The 19326-nt window shown below is 38.1% G+C and overlaps 1 protein-coding gene across 1 annotated transcript in view; it reads left to right on the plus strand.

The window, feature by feature from the left end:
• The window catches only part of FAM171A1 (family with sequence similarity 171 member A1), a 96933-nt gene that overhangs the window by 43241 nt on the left and 34366 nt on the right, over positions 1-19326 (plus strand). The window contains exons 2-5 of the mRNA XM_063452475.1: positions 3491-3718; positions 6902-6994; positions 15182-15340; positions 18175-18351. Coding sequence (XP_063308545.1) covers positions 3491-3718; positions 6902-6994; positions 15182-15340; positions 18175-18351 — 657 coding nt within the window. The remainder of the gene's footprint in view (positions 1-3490; positions 3719-6901; positions 6995-15181; positions 15341-18174; positions 18352-19326) is intronic.

Genomic DNA, 19326 nt, shown 5'->3' on the forward strand with positions numbered 1-19326 from the left:
AATTCGCTATTTAGCCAATAAACGCCATTATTATTCTGTTATATAAATAATATGCACCAACATATTCCAAATTAGTTTACATTTGTATAATGGAGATTCATAACCCCTTAAGGACACAACTTCTGGAATAAAAGGGAATCATGACGGAATATTTCCATCATGTGTCCTGAAGGGGATAACCAGAAATTGCGGAGTAAGATTTTACTGTATATAACTGTATCTGATGTGGATTTAACACAATGCTATTGAGCATTTTTTTTTTTTTTTAGCCACTAATTTCATTATGAGGGTTTTGTTTTTAGCTTAAACCATAAGAACCATTTTATTTTAGTAAAGAAATGGAACTCTAATTTTATGGTATTGTAGTGTTCATCATACCAAAGCAATGAACTAGTTTTTGAGAGCTGGTCCATGTGTTTATAAGCTGCTGCCTTTGACACTGTTGATCATGGCCTCCTTCTCCTAAATCTTCAATCTCTTGGTTTCTGTGACCCTGTCCTCTCATAGTTCTCTTCCTATCTCTCCCAACGCTCCTTCAGTGTCTTTTTCCAACGACACCTCCTCTCCTTGTCCTGTCTTAGTTAAAGGTTCAGTTCTTGGTCCCCTCTATACTGTCTCTCTTGGCAAACTCATGAATTCATATGGATTCCACTACAACCTGTACGCCATCGACACCCAGATATACCTCTCCCCTGCTGTCCAACGTGTCACAATTGCCTCTCTTCTATCTGACTGGATGTCCTTCTGCTTTCTGAAACTTATTCTCTCTAATCTGGATTTCTTATTTTTCCTCCTCATAACACTGATCCTCCTCCATCACTCTCCCTGCAGGTTGACGGTACCTGCATCACCCCATCCTTTCAAGCTCGCTGATTTGGTGTCATTATTTTGATCCTGGTCTCACCTTTGCGCCTCATGTCCAGTCTGTTGCTAAAACCTGTCGATTCTAAATTATATACATTGCCCGTATACGTCCCTTTCTTATGGAAGATGCTGCCAATGAGCTTGTTCATGCTCTAGTAATCTCTCGCTTGGATTACTGTAATTCCCCTTCTAATTGGTCTCCCCAGAAGCCATACTGCTCCCCTACAATCTGTGATGAATGCTGCTGCCAGACTGATCTTTCTCTCCTGTCGCTCCTCTCACACCTCACCCCTCTGTCAATCCTTACACTGGCTTCCTGTACCCTACAGGTGTCAATTTAAAATACTAACCCTTACCTACAAAGCCCTAACCAAATCTAGCCCCTCTTGCATTTCTTCACGGGTTCATAGGTATGCCCCCTCTCGGTCTCACCGCTCTACTGGTGACATTCTCCTGTCTGCTGCTCGCACCCTTACTGAAAATTCACGACTGTAAGACTTCTCACGGGCAGCTCCTTTCCTTTGGAACAGCCTGCTTACCCCTGTCAGACTCTCCTCTAGTCTTCAATCCATTAAGAAGTCCCTCAAAACGTTTCAGGATTGATTATGGTCTCCAAGAGTAACTTCTATCTCTCGAACCTTCCTATCGCTCTCTCCCAAAGGGCCACTCTCCACTCTCACCTCAAGTTCTGCTACTTTCCCACCATGTCTATTTGCTGTCTCTCTCTCAATACCCTTCCTATTGTGTATTTATACCCCTCCTCCTATAGACTGTAAGCTCGTTTGAGCAGGGTCCTCAACTACCTATTGTTCCTGTTACATTTTGTTATTGTCTCATTTGGTAAATTCCCCTCTTATTGTACAGCACTGTGGAATAAGCTGGCACTATATAAATAATACCCAATAATAAGCTTTTCTAACCATTCGCCAGGTGGGATAATCAACTTGTCTTATTGCGGTTACATTATGTCAGTAAACCACACATCTATCCTGGATTTAATTTTGATCCATATTAACCCTTTGTAATGTCCCGACGCGCTGTAACTACAGGTTTTCTATCAAGACTGTGTGGCTATTGAATACTGTACATCATATAAAAAGCAAAATACACTTTTTTACTAATCTGTTCCATTCGCACCGAGGAAGGACATTTTTGTGGATTGGAAGCTTTAAGAGGGGTTTAAATCTTAAACCTCATGTTTTGACCACAACTTTTTCTGTGGTTGTTTTTTTTTTTTTTTTCTTCTCTCTGTATTATTTTGTGCATATAATAGTATATAATATTTGTATAATACCTTAAAACATAAACAATCCAGTATGTCTTTTTTGGTGTGTGGGGGGGAGAGGGGCTTTTTATTTTCTTTTTGGCGAAGAGTGTAAAAGCCGAACAGCTGTTTCTCTTATTACGTATTCTTGGACAGACCTCTCCACAAAGTCTTTGATATGACTGTTAAGGCTTTAGTGTGGAAATGACACAATTCTCTCATGCAGGTTTTATTCGACGTTCCTCTCCTCTTGCAGTCCATGTTTACACACTCCACCTGTTGTCTCACAAAACTGAAATTAGGAAGTGTCTGAATTCGTCAACTGTGTCCTTGTATTCTACAGTGTAATCATATTCCTCATTAAAGGGTTACTCCAACCACCATAACCATTTCTAATTTTTATTTTTTTTTATTTTTTTTAGTAGTCATGGTGGAATAAATCTGGATGTTCAGTGTTTCTACCTGGAAACTATGCACATCCAGAGATATTTGCAACTATGTGCCGGGGTCTAGGGCATTATTCAAATAACAAAACAAAAAAATCGGGTTTGAGTGTGCCTTGAAAGTGCATTAAAAAACATACGACACAATTTAGGCAATTGTGTCGTATTGGGGAAAAAAGTGTAATAATTTGTTTGGCTGTTTTAGTACGAATTTAGCAATGCAGTTTTCAGTTCACGATTAGTTGTTTAGTGAACAAACCCCCTTGCTTTATAACAAATACTTATTCACTAAAGTGTGAAATGTCACATTCAAGGCGACTTACAAAGTGAATTTCAAATTTTGAGGACAAAATTCCACAAAGTATGTAACATATTTTCCGAATGGGCTGTTTTCATGGGTCCCCCATTGTTTTTATTGGAAGCACCGACTACATGCAATGAATCTCAGCAGGAAATTCTGCACAAGCTCATAATTGCAGCAGCAATTCTATTGGTTAATAATAAGCTGGCTTCGTATGCTTAAATCGATAAAATTAGGCCTATATCATAGTACTTTTATAATAAAACTGCAGAGTTTAATTAGCATTTCTTAGCAGAACAAAAGAATTCTAAAAATGTTTTTGTTAATGGGCAAAATATTTTATGCAAACTATCATTTGCATGTATCTTAAATATAGTTAATAATAACCTAAAACTAGCTTAACTGTGCATGATGGAAAAACCAATACCGGTTTTGAACTGGTTCCCCTTTGATTAGTACAATTTATATTAATGGCTGATTATTAATACTAGTGGGTAATGGGTTTAGTCTTTTTTTGGTTTTTTTCCTATTGAATGTCTTTGTTAAAGGGCTTTTCTGATATTCACGGCCTGTCTGCCTTGAAAAATAAAATCTAAAATGTATTTTTATTTTTTGCAGAGGTGACATTGAAAGTTCAAGTTAGTGATGTCAGTACTCATCAACCAATAAGCGATGCTGTCCTAGAGGTATTCGCCAACCAGGTGTCTGCTGCATCTGGGAAAACCGGAACCGATGGGACGGCTATAATTAAACTCCAGTACAGACTGGGCAGCCAATTGATTGTCACTGCAACCAAACATGCCTACGTGCCAAATTCCGCACCTTGGAGACCACTCAGATTGCCAGGTAAGGGATATTGTTCTCATCTAATTTAGAAGGAATCTGTGGGGTAATAATATATTGATAGCGCATCAAATCTGTAAAATCTGCTTACAAATGAAATAAAAAGGAGATGCATAAAATGTAAGCATGCCTGTGTAGTGGTATATAGTGGTAATGCATGCAGGCCGAAGCGAACCCCTCTCTAACCAGGAAAAGAATCTTATCCCATAAATTCAAGTCTAGTAGGAGTTTAGGGGATAAGTAGTTTATCCCCCAAGAGCATTTCCTCGCATAACATAGATAAAGCGAAATTACCTAAAAAATAAATTTCAGAAATGCCGTGATTTAGTGCATCAGTTGAGTGTTTTTTTTCTGTGGCACGGCTTTTTCCTTTTGAGTGCTCCTACTGCACGCAAAATTTGGACAACACTTCTACCGTGCTGCTGGAATGGAGCATTCTGCATCCCAGACTGTCTTAGGGCTGCAGCTATTGTTTCTTTAGTCACTGTGTCACCTAATGCAGAGTTGGTTTGGTGCCTTGAGTTAACTCTGACCTTTTGTCGCTTCTAATTAACCAGCCAGAGTTTAAAGCTACTTTCTGAGCAACCCAACAACGTATGCTACTTGCATATGGTTCATTAGTCCCTTTCTCTCTGCACAAAGCACATTGGAATAGTTTGCACAATTTGCTGTAGCTAGAACACACCACCCTCTGATGTAGAGAGCAGAAGGTTTACTTGCTCTCTCTTGCCTTTCAAACTGTCCAGGTGGTGCACATTGCTAAAGTCCCTACAAACCCCCCACCCAACCCCCAAGCAGTTGCGTATTAGACTGATGTTCACAAAACCCTGAAAATGGCTGATGGCAATTGCATGTCATATTTTTGAGCAGTTTCACTTATCAGATTTGAGTGGAAATGCAGCTGTGGCTGAACTACCTATCCTATAAACCTCTACTGGACAGGCCTTTGTTGGATAATAAGAAGCCCAAAGATCAGAATATTGGACCCCTGATTAATTTAGCGTCTTTTTGGGCAGGCTATCATAGTTGAACAGCATATGTCGGTGTGTGTGTGTGTGTGCTCGAGGTTAATAAAAATTTGGATGATGTCCTATATCTATGGTAGTTTCATAGCCCTGATGGTTGAGTGAGTCGTATATAATTAAATATCTTCTTGCTAAACGGAAACTGTAATCTTGGTTACTTTGCTGACATCAGCATCTGACTTGTAGGAAGATGGAACATTTTTATTTTCTTAGTTCTCCTGGCACAGGAATGCAAGGAACTTGGGAACAGAATATGCTACATAGCCCAAATTTTCCCCTTAGTCGATTATTTTAAACCAGAGTTGTCAGTTTATGGTTTCCGTAAATGTAAAGCTATATAATATGCGCACACACACACTATTGCATGTCCTTCCCATTCTGTTTTGTGAATGAAAGAGGTCAGTGTTATTAGGATGCCAAACACAAGACAGTTGATGATGGAGGCTCTGTTCTTGCATGCCTGCTGTGTAAATGTCAACACTGTGAATGATACGTTTGACGCAGTTCTATGTCAATGTTCTCCTAATTAACTGTATTGTGTAAAAACATTCTGCATCCTCATTGCTGCTTGCTACTAGATTGATACTTTGCAATGTGGCTTTTAAGCATCTAAGGTAGCCACACTGTAGCATTTCGACATCTGACCATCACAAGGGCAGCAACATAGTTTCATGTTGCTATGTCTGTGGTTGGAACAGCCACATTTTGGCTTATTGCTGTATGCTAACCACCACATCAGACACGCTTTTTCCAATTGATAAATTGACAACACTGTGGTTGTCAATACGTGATTATCACGAAGGAAAGGGTTTTTTTTTTTTTTTTTTTTTTTGTTTGTTTGTTTTTTGCGGTATTTGCTAGATTTCCATCACCGGGACCTGTTGTAGAGCTAAATTTGGAATTTGTAATGTTATACATTTTTTGTTACGTGAATTTGCAAACCCGACACATAAATAATCTTTTAGATGTCCACTTTCTCCACTTGAGTGTCTTCTTTGATACAGATTGACATACATAAGTCTTGGTATCTTGCTCGTGAGTGTACATACATTTTTAGTTTCGTCTGTTGGCAGATAGGATGACTGCGTTATCGTCCCAAGTTGTTCTGTCACAAAAGGAAACCCCCTTATTTGGGAGGTGGATCCCACCCATTTTGCACTGGACCACTCTTGCTGGTGCTATTACTGACGTTCTAGGAAATTTTCAGCCTCAGCCAGCTTACACTGACAGTTTTATGACCTGTCCGTACATGATTCTATATGAGAAGTTAGCATTTTTTTGGTGGGGAATTTACAGTAGTCGTTCAACTCCATCTCCTACCAGCCCCAATCCCATTTTACAACTGCATTTAATGTGTTTTTTTTTTTGTTTGTTTTGTTTTTTAACTAAAAATAAAGGGCTATCTGAACCGATTGTGACAACTGACTGCACTGCTGCTATACAATGCCTGAAGAGTCTGGCATTGATTAAACATGTCCCTATGTTTAAATTAATATTGGGCTTTTACTCTGGATCGGTATTTGTAGGACAGGCAGGGTTCACTGTCCTTGTGCTGCCTGCTTAAAGGGCAGAGAGCTTTACATTCAGCAAAGTAAGAGCAATGCAGATTTGTTATAACAAATTATAATTTATAGCAAAGTAAAATCCCAATCAGAATTAAAATATGGAGAACTTCAATTACTTGCTACAGTCACAAAACGGTCCGTGTTCATGATCTGTTCAGACCTATCGCCATTAAATTCTATTTATTTATTTATTTATTGAGCTATTATCAGTTTAAGGATGGTCTTGTGGTGATTAGGATAAGCCACACCGAGATTCGATAAAAATCCTTATTGGGATTGAAACCATTGCAGGAGGGTTCCGAATAAAATACTGCTTGGGAATTTGTGTCCTCTTCCTTCTAATTGGCTTCCTGCAGTGTAGTCCAAACTCTAGTGTAAGTATTCAATCTCTGTATGTTAACTGATAAGGACGTGATCGTACAAACCGAAAACGATATTATTGTGGGCTGAGCTAAGCTTCCTAAAGTGTCCCTTAAAATACCAATTTCTTCATGCATTAAAAAAAAAAGTACTTATGCAAAATCTATTTTCTTAATGACCTTATTGTTTTGTCTCGTTATAATTCATTATATATATTTTTTTGTTTACCTTTTTAGTTTTCTCCTCGCTAAGCCTCTGTTTACTTCCTGAGCGGTCAGCCACTCTGATGGTGTATGATGATATTGTACAGATAGTCTCGGGATTTCAAGGTTTGTATATATGTTCTTTTTATGGCTTGTATTCAAATTGGTTATTTAGATAGTTCAAAACACTCTCATACCTAAAGTGTCAGACTGACAGTAGAAATGGATAATGCTTCTTGGCGATAGTTATTTTCTGTAAGTTATGGAAAAAAGTTAAATAACACCCACCCTATGTACATTCTACAGTCGCTAAAGTGCTGGAATCATGTCATGTGCACACTGATGTACTTAAACACATTTAAGTGTTGCAATTCAGAAAATGGGTTTCTACCCAGAATGCCTTGCAGGGATATTTATATCTGTGCGTACAATCAATCACTTTAGATTCTAGCTGATATTTCCATGAGTTCTCTAGATACCCCTCCCCCCCCCTTTATCTTCATACATCTTTTTTTATTTTTTATTTTATTTTTTTATTCAATATACTCTACGTATTGACTTTTTTTTGGTTTATGTGAACCCGTACCCTTAGATCATGTTGCTCTCATGTCCCAGTGTGAGTTACATTTTCCTTCTTACACAGAAAAGGTTCTTACACAGAAAAGTCCAGACCTCCTTATACATCGTCGTACTTTAGAATCTTGATAGTGGGATCTTCACTAAATTCCGAACTTTAAATGTTTGCTTGTAAAATACAATAGGGGAGATGTGTCAAGTACTGTAAAGCCTAATCTCAATTCTACGCACGTCATATTGCGTAATTCCTAGGTAAAGCCTGCCACCGCTAATAACAGAATTATTGTGTACATGCTGATGGATGTCAGAACCTGTCATGCATTCATTTGATAAACGGAGGCCTTATAATAACACTTTGATCATCCCTCCTACTACTCCTACCCTGCATTTTAATACAGTCTGTATTTGAAAAAAAATATTTTGTATTGCGTTTTATTTAACGTCAATACTGTCATGCAAATGGGACTTGTAGGGAAAGACACTAATGTGCAAATTAACAGAAATTTTAAATGAATTTCAGATCTTACTTTTACCATATCAGGCTTCCAAGTCATTAATTCACTCTAACATTGTATCCTTTACCTTATTCCAAAATCAAACCTCTTAAAGAGTCACTCCACACAGCATACCGTAATTACTACAGCCTGCTATAATGGGAGAAACTGTGCGGCTAAGGTTTGCCTCTTTATCTGGTTCTGCTGTGCATCCGGTCTCCTTGAAGGCTGGTTGTGACGTGCAGAGCCCAATGCCGATTCTGCCGCCCATTCATTGGTTGAGTGTCAATGGAGTGCTCTCGGCTAATGATTTCAGTTATTTACCTTGGACTCTGCACAGAATTGAGTGGTCAGCCAGCACTTTTGTTCAGAGTAACAGTTTCTAACTAATTTCAATAGAATAGCTAACAAAAGTGGCACACAAGCTGGGTTAGAGCGTCGGCCGTCCTCGCTTCTCAATAAGCTGTACTACAGCTCAACTGAAAAGCATTGGAGTCTGGTCTTTACAGATTAGCAAGTCGTACATCAATCCGTAGTGGAATAAAAAATATTATAACTTTTTTTTTTTTTTTAAAAGGGCCACTTTAACCACTATAGCTCACTGTATTGTTTATGGTGCCAGGAGTGCTCTGGCACCCTGCCAGTGCATTGTCAAGGAATTGTGAATGTTCAAACTGGCAGTGATGTGCGTGGAGGAGGATGGGGCTGCAGGGGGAGCTTGGCCTCCATGCTGGAATGGAGGTAAACCTTTTTTTTATTTATTTTCATTTGGGCAGACCAGCACAGCAAGGGTTATTCTAACCAAAAGTAGCGTTTTTATGAAAACTGTTTTTTGTTTTGTTTTAGCGAACACTTTAATATTCTTTAGATTGGATATGTATGTATAAATTGGGGCATTTATGCAAGTCCAGCTGTTCCAAAAGAGAAAACCAAACCTATAATTTGCAAGCCTCGACCAATAACCCTATATGATCCTTGACACACTGCGCCTGCATGGCCAGTCTTTGGATGGCAATAGACCTCTCTCCTGAATGATGGATGTGCTGCGGTCCAACTGTCTATGTATAGTTTGCTACTCGGATTATGTGTCCATTCCTGTGGTTAACATGGAATTTCACAGGCAGTTTTTAGAGGCAGAAGGATATGTATTATGTGTATAGTGAACTACTGCTAGATTGAGGTTGCTGGTATGAAGGCACTGCAATGTTCCCAGGTTCTCTACTACGGGATGGTTTGGTTAACAAACTAAGGCCTTGTTGTATTTGTTTTTGGTTTTGTTTTTTGAAATTTTTTGAGCATCAACATGTCGCATTACAGACAAGGCGTTAAAGATCTGCGTTCATACATCGGGGGATTTGCACATTGTCATACATTAGTTAGAGCTTTACAGTGGTTCATAATATGTAGTTCCGGTTACATACCATTTTGCAAGGTAGTTGAGCATACAGTTTCTGCAAAGAAATCATTGTTGCTCATTTAAACCATTGGGGGGAGTGGGGTGTGCATCAGATCGTTTGAAAGGGCGCACTATGGATCTAGGTCAAAACATTGTTATGGACTGTAGTTGTAATTCCTCTAGTGCGCTGAATAACTGGTTTATAAAAACTCAGTTTGTTTTTTTCGCTTCTGTTCTTGCTGAAACAATCTGTTTCACACTCTTTTGCGTGAGATGGTTCATTTGTGTGTGCATAGTTTCTCCTTTTGTGAGGAGTGTAGCGCAAGACGTTGGGAGATGTCATAAATAAAATTTCTTTCTCATGTCATGTAGTCTTGGTCACTGTGTGATTGGTTGGGAGTGTCATTGGCCGTGTTGGTGTGTTGACCTGATCAATCATGCAGAGTGATTCAGTTTCCCTATCTTTGTGTGGAGGCCTTGTTTCTTTGGGGGGGGGGGGGGGGTTCTTTTTTTTTTTTTTGCAATGTTTGATAAGCTTTTCAAATTATATTTTTTCAAAAAACAATTTTTATTGTGTATGCACGATACAAAAATACGGCACGAATGACAACTTAAATGCAGTCATGGATCATTGGTGGTTGAAAAGTGATATTGAAGCTGTTACATTCACTATTTTGTAGTTTTCTCAACATAAAAAATAAAACTGAACAATTTTTTTACAAAACCAAATAATTATTGTTAATAAATAAGAGGTTAAGCTTTAATATTTCTTTTCAAATGATTTTAAATATTTTTTATACATTTTTATAATGGTCTTCAAAATACTGAATTATATCCTATAAAACAAATCCCGATCTAAATATTAAATCGGCAAATATATTAAGTCATTTGAAGAGCTTATCCAAAAACCTTTGTAATCACAGTTAGCCAGCCAGGTTGTTTTTTAAAGAACTATGAAACATTGATATTGTGATCCACGTGCTCATAGCTAGCAGCTAGCTAACACTACAATAATCGGTATTGGGAATTGGTGCAGTCCACCTGTGGAGTGCTTCCCCAATGAATGGGTCTTGGGACCAGTAATATTTGGCTGATTTCCTGTCTTTGCTCAACATGTTTAGAACGAACACCTTTTTCTATTTTTGTTTTGCTCATCCGGCACAAGATGACCTACAATTTCTACCTAATTTATTCCTACTACAGTGTATAGTAAGGGTATATATATATATATATATAGTAGAATTCCATTTTGCTTAAGAAACTCTCAACATGGCGGTTTCCAGCCATGTCCCCTTTAATTCCTAAGCAGATGTTTGACCATTTACAACAAAGAGTCCCAATTCCTCCAGCCGAGAAAGATGGGAATTGTATGAGAACATCATCATTAATCTTTCATTGCCAGATGTATGCAATGTCCTGCACGTTAAGAGTTAAAAGCATTATGGTATGCATCTTTTCAACCCCTCTAGAGCAGGCAATTATACAGCTCCCGGTGAGATGAATTCTTCCTGAATTATTGATTCTGTCATTTTCTGGCCAGTAAGTAGCACGTTTATTAATGTCCAAAAAAAAAAATACACCCATGCAATATTTTAATTTCAGGGTGAAAAGGTGCAGGAAATAATCTATATATTTTATAGCTTCTCCAAACAGGAGCCAAAGCCTCCAAGATAAGGATCAACATTCTGTTTCTGATTAGTTCCCCTAATAACAGACTAAGCACATAATGGTAAATGCGTGTGGTTGTAATATTGTTCTGTGTATAGTATTGGACACAGAGGAGGTTAAAGACTGAATGTTAAAGACATTCAGGAGCCATGTAGCTGATTCTTGCATAAAGGGCAACAATGACCTATTAATGTCGTCATCAAACTTATATAAGCAGAACTGAAGATGTGATGACTAATATCACAGAAATTAAAGCATTCTGATAGCCAGCTTGCCAGTACTCTGTATTCTTGCATGTTCTGACATACTTGTAATCACTAAAGGCACTGTAATGGCTTTCAATATCTGTCTGTCTTCCTCCATGTTAATCAGGTTTTTATTTATTTATTCTCCCCCCCCCCCCCCCCCCCCCTTCCCCGGGGCTTAAAGTGATAGGAAGAATAGTGGTAAACGCTTCAGCTTGGCACTATAAATATAAAACATGTAAGATATGCAGTGTGCAGCGCAATTTTGATATCCCAGAAAATGTAGTTGCCGTGGATATTGTCAGACAAAGCTAATTCTGTAGTGACTGCTTATTTTTAGAGCAAAAAAAGGCTTTATTCATTGAACTGGGAATTGTGGGGGGAGAGACTCTGAATTGGAGATATTTTTAAAATTATTTTTTGCACCATGTTTTAATTATTTATTTATTTATTGATGCAGCTGTCTTGGGCTAAATTTTAAGTTGTTAATTCTGTATTTCTGTAAAATCTGCCATTTATGATAATTTGCTCCAAAACTTGCAATGATCGTTAACCAGATCTACACAGTTCCCCTAGATTGTTTTCCCCCTTGAAATTGCCCTGTGGGGGTGGAGCAGGGAAGGGTGAAGACAAAAGAGGAGGATGTTCAGTATATGCAGAGTGGGTGTAACAAAGCAAGGGAGCGAGTGAGCTGGGACTCTTTCCCCATGCACATTAAATGAGGCTCTGCCTTGTAGGCACAGCTGGGAGAGGTGCTTCCTTCAGGGCAAATCTTTCCATACTCTGTCAAACACAAATGTGAACTGAGGGGTCACTAGAATATAGTTAGGTCTGTCTTCACTCGTGTTCTTTGTGAAGCGATTCACAATCCGTTCCCAGAAGCCCAATACTTGTTTCATAGTATAAACTTTATTTATATTTTATTTTATTTTTTATCTACACGTTTTATATTCTTGAAAGATTTTTCCATAAAAGAACAGGAAAACATCTCTGTACCAAACAGGCAAAAATTAAGTTTTTTTTTTTTGTTTTTTTATTTAGCCACCCTGCTACATACAGTCAATTTTTGCATTTATCCATCCAAATAAATAATTCCAAACTGGCGAGGACAAAGTTTGTTTTTCGAAGTATCTACGTATTCTGTACTGATTGTGTAACCATATGTAAAAGCTTCTGAACGTCCAGCATTTTTTTTTTTTTTTTTTGGATCTTAGCAGACTCCTGGCTTCCGTCTGCTACATCTGGATGTCATTGTCCTAAAGTTACTGTGAGGTCAACACAAAACCAAAATATCCTTTGTAACCATTAACTATTTTTGATGAAAGCAAGATTTTTGTTGGCTAACCAAGAGTTAAAATATAGATACATTACCAGCACGGGCACCATGCCGCTAGTTTTTAACCTGTTTTAGTATGCATTAAAATAAGCATTCTGGAACATTTGTATCCTGGAGGGATGGGTTAAGCATTTGTAATAATAATAATTATTATTTTTATTTTTTTTAGGGCTTAAATTCCAAAAACAGTCTTCATGGTTTTCCATCTGAAATTAAATTAATAATTACCAGATTCCTTGACAGTGCTCAGCTGTTAGACCTGAAGCAGTCATGGTTTGATGACTAACCTTGGAATTGCAGGGATTTTGAAATACAGTGTAGACCACAATCCTTTTCAATGCCAAGGTCATTTATCCCTGACCCAGAGAATATTGCACGTGTTCGTCACTGACGTGCAGGTGCCAGATGTAAACGAGGGTTGGCCACAGGATTGGCTCCCATCTGTTTCAGATCTACAGCTCGAATTGTTCTTAAAGAGCTGAGAAAGATCTAACGTTTGTCCTCCGTTGGTGGTGATAGTCAAGGAATCGCGTTTAATAGGAAGCAGAGTGGAAATATATAACCGCGTACACAGAATTACAACAAGAGCAATACAACCCTCTTATTAAGGAAGCAACTGCAATGTAAAGTCTGGGAAAGCTGCCTGAAACAAAATGCTGTCTTAATACTAATGCGTTTTGCAGGCTGCGGTCTGTCCCTAAAACTGGCGTGCTTTGTTATGCGAGTTTACAATTTACTGCCAAGTAATACTCCCTACTAAATCTTTCTGTATCTGTTAGTATTGCTTATGCTTTTGAAATATCTTTTGCAGAATAGATTTATCTTCTTTTGTTTGCGTGATTTTTTTGGAAGTTGGTTAATTCAGTTGGAGGAGCTGGTGCATTTAAAAAAAATAATTTTTAACTTCTTCTTTTGAGGTTTTTTTCTCTCCAAATCCTGAGGTTGATGACTATATGTTGTTGTTTAAATGTTAACGTGTGGTGCTTCATGGTTTCTTTTTGTAAAGATTTAATTTTTAATAATAAATCTTAATTGCAAGATTAATGATGTAAACACATAAGTTTTTTTTTTAAAACTATAGAAATATTTTTTTTTTCCTTACATATAAAAGGACATTCACACTTGTCTTATAGCAAACCTTATAATTGGTGCAGTTTTGCAAATCCAATCCTTGCTTAAAATCTGGAGAAAAAATACATTTTCGATAGAGCTGTAATTAAAGGAACACTATAGTCACCTAAATTACTTTAGCTAAATAAAGCAGTTTTAGTGTATAGATCATTCCCCTGCAATTTCACTGCTCAATTCATTGTCATTTAGGAGTTAAATCACTTTGTTTCTGTTTATGCAGCCCTAGCCACACCTCCCCTGGCTATGATTGACAGAGCCTGCATGAAAACAAACTGGTTTCACTTTCAAATAGATGTAATTTACCTTAAATAATTGTACCTCAATCTCTAAATTGAACTTTAATCACATACAGGATGCTCTTGCAGGGTCTAGCAAGCTATTAACATAGCAGGGGATAAGAAAATCTTAATTAAACAGAACTTGCAATAAAGACCTAAATAGGGCTCGCTTTACAGGAAGTGTTTATGGAAGGCTGTGCAAGTCACATGCAGGGAGGTGTGACCAGGCTTAATAAACAAAGGGATTTAACTCCTAAATGGCAGAGGATTGAGCAGTGAGGCTGCAGGGGCATGTTCTATACACCAAAACTGCTTCATTAAGCTAAAGTTGTTCAGGTGACTATAGTGTCCCTTTAAGAGCACAGTTGCCTAACGAGTCGTCAAACACCATGTTCTAGAGCAGGGATGACTGGAAGGTAGGCCTCCAGCATTTACAGATCTCCCATCTCCCATGTTTTATTAGCCTTGAGGTTGGCAGAATATCTGGATTTGTAGTATTAACATGCAGATAATACAATTTGTACATGTAGATTATGCTAACCAAAGTTCTAACAAGTTTACAGATTAGGTTTTACTTAAAAATTAAGTCATTAGTTTATAGATTAGTGCAGCCTAGAGGTAAATAAAAGTGCACATTTGGTCACTGAAGTGTGTACGTGCAATTATTTTATTTTATTCTTCTACCTACACTGCTAAATGCTGCACCCATAGTACCTAGAGTGTGACTGGGCTCTTGGCATTGTGGGATCGTCTAAGCATGCACCATACAGTTTCATGCCATATTTGTGATGGAAGAAACACATTTCAGGAAAGTTCGAATTTTATGTCTATACATTGTATACATCTGTTAACATTCCAAACACATGTTCTTGTTTTCACTAGCCAAGTATATACAGGTAGATCATGGAGTGAATTCACAGTAAAGTTGACATTTCAGAACGTGTGATATATTTGTATTTGTGCCATCTAGTACTAATTTCTAACATGTCTCTTTCTTTATTATTCTTTGGGTATGTGTGTTGTGTTGGTTTGTTTGTTTGTTTTTATGTAGGGTCCTACAGTAAATTAACTTTAACTAGCTACAGACCAATTTCGCAAGTGAACAAAAAGTTTGCTTGATTGGCCACATTTGTTGTTGTTTTCTTGTGCCATGTAGCTGTTGAAATAACTGTAGCCATTTCTTTATCAGGTTCACAGTTACAACCTCGAGTTCACTTTGAGAGAAGAGCGCTTGATCTACCCGCAAATGCCACATACAAGGATCTCGCTGCTTTTCTAACAGCTGCCAGTACGCCGTGGGAAGTGGATAGCTTCCCTTATCTGCAAGGCTCCGATGGAAACGCCACTGGTAATGCTTGTCACATTGTGTTTGGGGTATAAGTAAATGGCATCAGAGTAAGTAATATGAATGATGGCTATTGAGGGAGTCACTGTAACTGGTCTGAAAGATTATATCTTATAGGATCATCATAAATAACACAAACACTCCTGCTAATCACTATACTAAAACAAGTGTGAGATCCATGCCGTGACGTTATTAATGGCAATTGGAAAGATGAGGAGATGGAAATAATCTGTATATCTCGCGTGTAGGGACCATGCCAGCTACACCAGTTGTAACCAAGATCTTTTTGGCAGTTTTATGTGAACAAGCGGTCAGTCTTTCTAGTTTTGTTGCGCACAGTTTGCCAAGTATAAAAATGTCAGTGCTAGGTTCTCGAGATGACTGCTGATGTGCCAGACCTGTCACCTTCTGAATAAAATGAGCCATATTCGGAATCCCTGGCTGATTTTGCTGGGCTTAATTACACTTCCACTTCAATAACCCCGGAATTGCAAAGTACAAGCCAGTCGTTTATTGCTCGTGACCTAAAGCTGTAGTTGTGTCAGTTTGTCTCTTAATAAAGTGAATTCCTATACAACCTTAATTTCCGATGGCAGTGTTTTGTGTGACTTTTGGCTCTGGTCTGCCCAGCCACTTTATTGCTTGGAAGAAGATCATATAATTGAATTAGAATTAAATAAATAAAACCTCGTAACCGTGCATTGAGACCAGAGAAGGATTAAGAGCCCACAGTGCCCTAGACAGGCTACCAGTTTGCCCATACCCTCTTTCCATCTTTGTAGAAGGATGGTGAATAGGGCCAATCTTCATGGTTCCTGGGTGCTTGTCTGTCCCTTGGGTCCTAGACAACCATCTAGGTCACCAAGATTCTTTAATATCTCTCTTAGTAAGAGAGAGGATACGTAACACTGAAATGTCTATTATGGTAAATCCGTGCCATAGTGGAGCCTGAAAGCATCATAAGACACTTGTTCTCACACCTGAATTATCTTTTATATTGTTCCATGACATTCGAGCTCCTGTGGTACGTGTCTCCCACTCACTCGTGCTTGCATATTTCTTACTGCAGCACCAGAACCTACATGTACTATCTACAGGGAATACTTTGTCTTATGAATATGCATGAGCGTGACAATAAGAGGAGCTCCACCATTGTCTTTTGTTAAACTCCGGCAGCCGTCACAAGTGAAGGTTGTGGGATTCAGGCACTAGCTATGGAGGCTACCGTGGTTTTGTTGGATCCTCCATAGACCTAGTGACGTGTTCTTGTAGTTTCTGACAAATGAAGCACCATGAGCTCAAGAGGGCCAGCAGGAAGAAGATGGCGGTGGCCATGAGGGACCGTTTGAGGTAAGTAAAACCCGCCTTCCCCTGAACCTCGTGGCCATTAGACCCACTCTCAATCTGTCACTTTTGGAGGTTTTGCGAAATATGCAAAATAACTCAAATGGCATTTTAAATTCAAATTGTAAAGCTGAGGCTAAAATGGCGTACAAAGATTTTTTTATTTTATTTTAATTTTTTTTTTTTTTACAAACCTGTTAACTACAGTTTTGTTATTCAAATAAAATTTACATTTTAAAATTAGTGTTCTGAAAGTCTATATGACTTTCATTAGGTTTGTGAGATGTTTTGGTTTTATCAATAGATTTTATTGATGAATTGTGAGTTGAAAAACCCCAATGTTGGTAGATCGGCTGAGAGCTTTCAGTCATGGTGCAGTTTATTTGTAAAAGTTTCTGTTTTAGGAGAAATTGGCAGAAAAACCTGTAAATGTTGGCATGCTGTATTTACAATCACATCATGGCCCAAAAACGTACGCTATCCATTTAGACTTACTTATGCAATTTAAGGAGTATACAATTAATGAATGACTAGGTCTACACGGGATTGTACACAAACTGGCAGAAATTAAATCAACAATCACTTAAGGCAGCACTCATCAAATGTGTTTATTGACCAATCGGCAGAACTTCGGTCTGTGAACAGTTTATTTATTGTTTTTGAGTACTTACTTGGGTAGCCTGTAAGTTGTTTGTTTTAGAGGAGAGTTTTGGTATATTGGAACCACCCACCAAGTATTTTCCATATTGTTTATTTCCTTAATCGTTACTCACTAGATCAGAGTTTGGCAGCACTCCTAAAATGAATTCAAATAAAACCTAAATTACCAAAAAATGTTCTTCAGGTTTACCTCTAAATGTATCTTTTTTATTTTAATGTCGAACTTTTATTGTAGCATTGCATATTCGTACAACAATCCGAAATAAAGCGTATACTGCCACAGTTTTTTTGTGTAACATTTCTGCAATAGGTACAATATATGTAAAATATAACAAACAGCAACACATGTAGATGGAGTCAGATGTCTATGGGCATCCGTGTCTATTAGAAGTCCCATATTGCCGTGAAATGCACGCTGAGGTGATCAGGCCTGTATTGGCTCTCTAAATAAAAGCCTATTGAATAAAGACCTAACTAATTTTATGGTTGATGGAAACTTAAATATGTAAAAAAGTTTATTTTCCTTTGCTTTTCCTTTTTGTCTCTGCCTACTAGACCTTACAGTCCCATTAAGTTAGATTAATAATCCCTATCTTCTGGTTGAAACCTAGTCTGATAGCACCTGCCTTATTATGTGTCCTGTCTAAAAGCTCAATCTGTGTTTTTGATTTGTGATTCTTACATAAGATCACACTCAAAAGTTGGTCTGTCTTAGTCTTATATGAACTTTCTCTCTGTTGGTCTCTACCACTTCTGTCTGAACTTATTTACACACGTTTCTCTCACCGACATTGTTTTTCCATTTCTATCTTCCCTCTTTTTGTATTCTCTAGGGAATAGTACCCGGTTTGATCTCACCCCTGTTACAGCTATCAGCATCCACTTACTCAACGGTGATGGGACCAACATACCGGTTAATGGCCCGATCTTCGTAACTGTACCACTGCCAACTCACAGTAACTTGAAACACAATGCGCATGTCCCAGCATGGAGATTCGACCAGAAGCATGGTAAGAGAGCCTACGATCCCGATAATGTTCATTGCATTAGTACTCTATGCTTTATATCAATACTGCACACCATTTTCAGTTATCCTACCTCGTTTTAACAAGTTACAGGGAGACTGTTGGAAAAGACATAAAAAAAAAAATGACCCAAGAAGTAGCTTCTCATTCTGGTCCATGGTGTCTAATCCTATCACATATTAGAGCAGTTTATATCCCAAGCTGCAGTTCCACTCATCACATAGAATTAGTCAATTGTAATTATGACATTGTAGACCAGTCATTGTTGGTTATTGTCTCATGTGTGTTCTTATATTCCATGGAATCTTGAATTGTATACTTGGAGCTTCTATACTCCTTTCGCATTGGGTTTTCATAATGGTTGTTGAGATTTTGGTAGCCTTATCCCTACCAAAACTGTCATAAGTGATATAATTATTGGATGTACACACAAAGTAGGTGTTTTACAATGCACAATGACGCAACGTTTGTAATGTCACTGAGAAGAAAATCACAGGGGGCTTGGCAAGGTCTCTCTGCTCTAGTCTACAAATGGGCTAGAACATGGCAATGGCTGTAAATACATTAGTAGGGTACATTTAGTTTTTTTTTTTTTTTGTGTTTTTTTAATTCAGTTGCTTGTGACGTTTAATGTTTTTATGTTTTAATGGGAAACATTAGTTGCTTCTTTGTTGTTTGGTAATGAGGAACTATTAGTCTGGGCAACAAAGGGCAGCTGTGATAGGATTTAAAGCAGTCAGCTGACACTCAGCCAACCCAGTATCAATGAGTATGGCTACAAGGAAGTGTGTAATATCTGCCTTAGTCACACCTCCAGTAGGGGCTGATCTGTGTTTGGACAGGAACCCTCATTCAGTGTTAAGCTGCTTGAAAATGCTTTAACAGTGAATGGAGAGGCCATGAGTTAAGAAACACAATTTCAAATTTGATTGGTATGAACTCCTAAACTTCCTGCTATGC

The sequence above is a fragment of the Pelobates fuscus genome, chromosome 4, assembly GCF_036172605.1.
Source record: "Pelobates fuscus isolate aPelFus1 chromosome 4, aPelFus1.pri, whole genome shotgun sequence".
In the NCBI taxonomy this organism is placed as follows: Eukaryota; Metazoa; Chordata; class Amphibia; order Anura; family Pelobatidae; genus Pelobates; species Pelobates fuscus.